Source organism: Myotis brandtii, unplaced genomic scaffold, assembly GCF_000412655.1.
Source record: "Myotis brandtii unplaced genomic scaffold, ASM41265v1 scaffold43, whole genome shotgun sequence".
In the NCBI taxonomy this organism is placed as follows: Eukaryota; Metazoa; Chordata; class Mammalia; order Chiroptera; family Vespertilionidae; genus Myotis; species Myotis brandtii.
In genome coordinates, this window is record NW_005366455.1 from 692384 (window position 1) to 698892 (window position 6509).

At 36.4% G+C, this 6509-nt stretch overlaps 1 protein-coding gene across 10 annotated transcripts in view; it reads right to left on the reverse strand.

Annotated features, from left to right (window-relative positions):
• Window positions 1-6509, reverse strand: part of UNC80 (unc-80 homolog (C. elegans)) — a 176271-nt gene that overhangs the window by 110129 nt on the left and 59633 nt on the right. For all 10 annotated transcript variants that reach the window (XM_005874189.2, XM_014546052.1, XM_005874188.2 and 7 more), the window contains exon 22: window positions 5451-5623. In XM_005874189.2, coding sequence (XP_005874251.1) covers window positions 5451-5623 — 173 coding nt within the window. The remainder of the gene's footprint in view (window positions 1-5450; window positions 5624-6509) is intronic.

A 6509-nucleotide genomic window follows, 5' to 3' on the forward strand; every position in this document is an offset into this window, starting at 1 on the left:
TATTGATATCTACATCTGTCTCTACATCTGCATTGTATCTATCTGTCATCTATCTATCTTCAATGTATCCATCTGGGTCATTTAGATCTACATATACATCTCTATTTCTATATGCATATTTCCATCTACTAGGTAGCCTTATAGGTACTTATATCTATATTTATACATATAAATGTATATGACTAAAACCATGAATACATTGAAAATCACATTTTAAAAGGAAGCTCATGAGATCAGATATTAAGTGTAGCCAAATACAGAGGAGACAATAGTTAAAAATACAGTTAGCAGAAGACACACATGAAGGAGTAATCCTGAGGAACACTAACCCGGATCAAGGAGTATGAACAACTGTACCAATGACAGTAAACACAGAATATGACTTTAATTTAAGCACACAGCACATGCAGCTACATTTCCCTTCCTCTTAGTCCACTTCTCAGAGTTCACAAGTGACTTCAATTCTTTCACTTTTTTATACTTGAGAAAAAAAATTTAAGTGTGTCCATGTTTGAGGCCCATTTTCTGGCTCCATCCTTTCCTCTTACATAAAGAAATGAGATAATTAAGGTGAAGGTGCTTTATAAACTTTCAAGTATAATACAAATGTTACTTTTGTCATTTTCTGCCACAACATCTGCCACCATTGCCGCCACCAAGAGCACTACCACCGTGACTACCATAATCACCATCATCACTAACTCATTTAGTCAACCAACCAGCTCTACCTGGCTTCTCTCTGTGTTTGATAATGAAAACCACTGCACTCCTTTAAATGTTTACTGATTCTGACCTCTGGAATTCTGACTTTTGACCTCTCGACTTTAATTCAAGCACATAGCACATGCAGCTACATTTCCCTTCCTTTTAGTCCACTTCTCAGATTTCACAAGTGACTTCAATGCTTTCACTTTTTTATACTTGAGAAACAAAATTTAAGTGTGTCCTTGTCTAGGCCCATTTCCTGGCTCCATCCTTTCCTCTTACATAAAGAAATGAGATAATTAAAGTGAAGGCGCCTTATAAACTTTCAAGTATAATAAAAATGTTACTTTTGTCATTTTCTACAACATTTGCCACCATTGTTGCCACCAAGAGCACTACAACCGTGACTATCATAATCACCATCATCACTAACCCATTTAGTCAACCAATCAGCTCTACCTGGCTTCTCTCTGTGTCTGATAATGAAAACCACTGCACTCCTTTAAATGTTCACTGATTCTGACCTCTGGAATTCTGACTTTTGACCTCTGCATACTCCTTGGGCTTGACCTGGAATCAGAGATTCTCAGATATTCAAGGAACTTATTAATTACTTACTTCTTGAGCCCCCTGTACACTGGCCTCCTCACCAGTCTGGTGACAAAGAGCTCATCACTACTCAATGCAGATACTTTGGCATCTATGATGATCAGAAAATGCCTCTTTACTTTGAGGCTCAAAAGACATTGCTTATAAACATCAAGCTCCTTTTATTTTATTTTATTTCTTACCATGAGATTTATAATATTGAGAAGGTCAAGCAGGGCCAAAGTAGGTTCCACAGGCAAGTTAAAAAGGAGACTCTAATGGGTTGGTTTTATTTGGGGGAAGTAAAATAAATGTTAAGTTTTCTATGAGATTCAACCTAACTTAATGGTGAGAGTCAAACTACAGCCAGAAATAGAGTGTACCTGCACTTGGAAACCCCTGTCTTACATCTCCTTGGAAACTCTAAGCATTGTGGCAATTGGAAATAACAGATATAAGATCATTTGATGAGAGGGAATGAAATTTCAGCATCCAAGAGACTTGATTATCCAAGTATTCATCAATATTCTTTTAAAAATAATCTCTGTTCTGAAACTAAGTAATAATTGATTCTGTTGGGGTTATTTTTCAAATCCTCAAATGTGTTGCTCTCTTTGTAACAAGCCTTACATTTCTCCCACGCTAACATTTCATACATAAATCCTAAAGCTTTCCACAGAGGAAGCAATTATCTCTTCAGTTTCTTTATCACCAATAAATGTTAATAAAAGCATTCCAATTACTTGACTAGAGAGTCTCATTTTTTCCAGTGATAATGCATTAATTAAGATTGAGTTCTTAACATTTTTGGCTACAAGAATAGCTTTGAGGGGGAGTCCAGGAACCTTCTGGTATTGTATGCTAAATTTTGTCTATAACTGAACTTCTCTTGGGAAGCTTTCCATAGCTTTCATTCAATTCTAAAAAAAAAAAATCTACATCCCCAAAATGTTTAAAATTACTGCTTTAGAGGGTGAATATGTGGTGTGAATTTTTAAAGTTGAAAATCTACCTTTTCCTAGTATAAATTCTTCATTTGTAGCCATGTAATAAGAAAACTCTTTTGAAGATTCAAATGCTTTTGGATCATTAAAGGCCATTCACAACTTTTTTTTATTATAGTGATCATATACATGCAAGTATATTTTTAATGAATCAAGAGAGACTCATTCTGATTCATTTAAGTAAATTTTTAACAGAGAAAGCATATGATATTGCTGGAAGAGCCCTGAAGAGAATCAGAAAACTGGCTGATAGTTTTAGCACTGGCTAAAGTCATCTCAGTTCTTGGGGTTTTTGTTCTCTCAAGTGAAAAATGTGTGAATAAGAAAAGCTATTCAATAAATTAATTGAATGATAAATATCGATGTGGAGATTTTAGCTCAGGACCTCGGAAAGTGTGGGGCCTAGACCTTTCCAATGAGTGAAGGACAATCTGTTATCTCTGTCATTAGTTACTTACTGCACTGATAGTTGTCCAAATGCTATTGATTACCCCATCGTTTTCCAATTTGTATGGCCAGCTGTGCCTATATATTTCTCTCACCTTTTCCTCAGTATGTTGAAATGATATGATTTATTATTATTTTTCTTAATCTTAAAGGGCAGTTGCTTAAGAAATTTGATGGCTTATTCCTTTAAAAACTTCCAAAGTAGTTGTGACTTTAGGATTGAGACAAACAGAGACACAACTCTACCTTTGGAACACCTCAAGCTCAAACCACCTGTGAAGTGCTAATGCACAACTGTTTTTGCTGTTGTGTATTTAGCAGCTGTTCAACTAGCTCCTGTCATTTTACTTTCTTAATCACTTTTAAACTATCAGGCAAAAAATATAAAGCATTTATTATTTTGCATGTTTAAAACTAAGTTCCTATCGTGTTCTCATATAATATTTAAATGAGAGAGTGAACATGGTGGAGTAGAAAATATAGGGTCTGTGAAGACAGACCCAGGTTCCAGATCTGCCTCTATCCCGTGCTGGCTTTGTAGCCCTGGCCTGTTAGTTGGTCTTTCTGAGCTCCTAGTTTTTTTCCCTTTGGAAACAGAGTAGGCACACAATAAATGTTACTCATTTGTTTATCAACTTTAGAATGCTGACCATTAGGATGTCTGGGAAATAGATCACTAAACAAATATAATCTTCATAAGGAAAGGTGGAAAGCAAGTGAAGCTCTCCTTTGAATTTTGTTCTGTTATCATTAACAGCTACCACCAGATCTGGCAACACATAGGAAGCTCTCAATAGACATTGGTTGAGTTAATTAATTATTATATGGTGAGTAGCTTATAAGCCACACTGACTCCAGGCTTTTTAATTCCACTACCCAAGTCATTTGATATAATGGATATGTTAAGACCTGCCCCTCCTTTGTGACTACTTTCTGTCCAAAATTACTCCATTGAGGGAGGGGCCAACGAGTGCTCCACTCACCATTATTGCTCTGTCACTATCACCTGTTATTCCAAAACTTCCTTCTGTTCCCAATCAAATCCTGCTGATTCTACTGCTACCAACTCCATGTAGTGGTGTCTGGTATTTTATACCCAGTCAACACGTTCTAATCATTGCAGCTCAGATAGTTGCAAAATTGGAATTTATGGACATTGTAATGAGCCTTTCTTAACTCTAAGTAAAATGGGGCATACCTTATTAGCTATTGGTTTTTCTGCTGAACTGGCTGTTCATGTACCCACCTGTTTTTTAAACATTCAATTGTTTATATATTTTTTTATTAATTTGTTACATTTATTTATTTAAATCTGTTTCTTGTGGAATAGATCCAGATGTGATTAAGAAGAACCATGCATGAATCAAATGAGTGACGGGCTAGTTACCACTCTCCCACTTACAAAACAAGGGATTGGCTTCTTGCCATGTCAAGCTTTAGGCAGGCATCTTGGTTGTCTAACTGCCACCAGGCTCAGCTCCCCTGGACACTGTGATTCTATATTTTAGTCACCACAGCATACATCATTATATACTGAACATTTTGGAGTTCACAAATATATTTGTAAAAGGCCAATACCTAGGAATGGGAAACTGACTGAAAAATCATGTGTAATGATAAGTCATCATTTTTGGTGATGACAATAGTATTTGCATTCCAGGTTTAAGTGAATCCACATACCTTGCAGTCACTAAGGATCTTGGGAACAAAAGTTGCAAATGTCACAGAAAAGATATCATGGATTACATTATGTTGGGATGATTATATAAGGCTTGGATGATTTTCCAAGTACAATATGAAGGCCAGTGGTCACTTATTCATGTGTTGTAAACCTGGAAAATGGATCATTTTAATAGGCAAGCTTAAGGTTGTGTGTGTGTGTGTTTTAAAAATAAAAGTCTACTTTATTACTTTTTAATTGAAAATAAAAGATTTCTTGATGTTTCCTTGGTATTTTGTTCCAAGTATTTATGCAGTATATGAAGAGTTTATTAAACCAGAAGACAAATAAAGGAAGTTGAAAAGCTGAGTTCAAAACCCAGATCTGGGCCTAGTTGACCTGACAAAAACACATTCTAAACAAGATCCACTTTATACTCTTTAATCCCGTACACGTATAGGGACCACACTATGTTCAATACACTTTTGTGCAATTAATTTAAATTGATCCTTCCTTCATATTTTCCCACCAGTTGATAAACCAAGACTCATAGTTTAAAGGACTAATACATGACAGATATAAGACTAAGAATAGTGCAATAATAATAATGACCCACTTTATTGAGCAGTCACTATAATTCAGTAAAGCCCTTTATTAAGGGCTTTATATCTAATTACTGCTTTAATCCTCACAACAGCCCTAGGAGATAGCTATAATATTATTATTACTCTGACTCTATTTTACAGAAGTTTAGCCAGTAAATGCCAGCACAATTTTAACCCAGGCAGTCTGATTCCAAAAGCCCTCACATACTTTTAATCATAATGTTATACATTCTATTTCCCAAAACATATTAAGATTTCCCCCCTTTCTTTTCTTCCCTCACTACTACCTCTCTTCCTCCTTTTGCCACTGATGCTGAGGAAACAAAACAAAACAAAACATAAGCCCACAGTTGGGGTCAGGATTAGTGAGTCATGCTTTCCTCCATTAGCAGAATTCATAGGAATGGGGAACCAGATGAGCAAATTCTTCCAACAACTTACAAGATCCAGGGCAGCTGCCAGGATGGATGCATCAGGAATGGTCCCCGGCTCACAGCAGTTTAACAGAAATTGAAAGCGCTTCATGCCTTGTCGGATTGCTCCAAGGTTCACCACGTTTTTACTTTTTCCACCATCTTGGTTGGAAGACAGATGGTCATCAAAACTATGGCAACCTGTGGTGGAGGAATGAAGGAGAAAGAGTGTGAAGAATCACAGATTTAAAAAGACCTTCAAAATGACAACAATGGGTTTTCTGTAGTGTTGGCCTGAAAACATTCTCCCTAACTCCGCCCCCCTCCTCTTTATTTTAATGCTTATTTGGACACACCCTGACTTTTGGGAGTCTGGTGGCACATGGCATACGTAAATGTAAATGTGAGGTTTTACGGGTTTTACATGAGTAAAATTTTGAATACTTTTTGCTACCAGGTCTCCTTTTTAATACTTGTGAGAACTCTTGGATGTTTAAAATAATTCTTCCTGTAATCAACAGCTCATTTCTATTTTTATGGAAGATTCAATCACTGTGCAATTTCACACATGTTACATAAACTGACATCAAGGGCAATACTTTGATATGTTAATTGTAAAGAACCACTGACTATTACAGTCAGTCGTAAAGGACCTTAGAGGTTGGCAATTTAACTCCAGGATTTCCAAACCCATCTGAGCATCAGAATTATCTAGGAAGTTCCTGAATCTGATCTGGAGCTTCCAAATCTCTGGAAGCAGAGGGTAAGAATGTGCTTTGTACAGACACCCAGATGACAGTGATGCAGCCAGCCTCACCACACACTGTGGTGAGAGGTTTGGGGACCATTGCTCCCTCCCCTCTTAGTTTTCCGTAGTTAAGTTGCCTACAAATAAGAATCAGTCTGGAGCTTATTAAAATTCAAAACATCAGGTTCCATCGCTAGAGACTTTGGTTCCATAGAGCTATGTTTATTTTTAACAAACATTCCACTGATTTTGATACAGAAAGTCTAAGGGATCACACATTAAGGAAAAAAATAGTACACAGTATTGTTTTGCATCATTTTTATCCCCAAATTCTTTTTT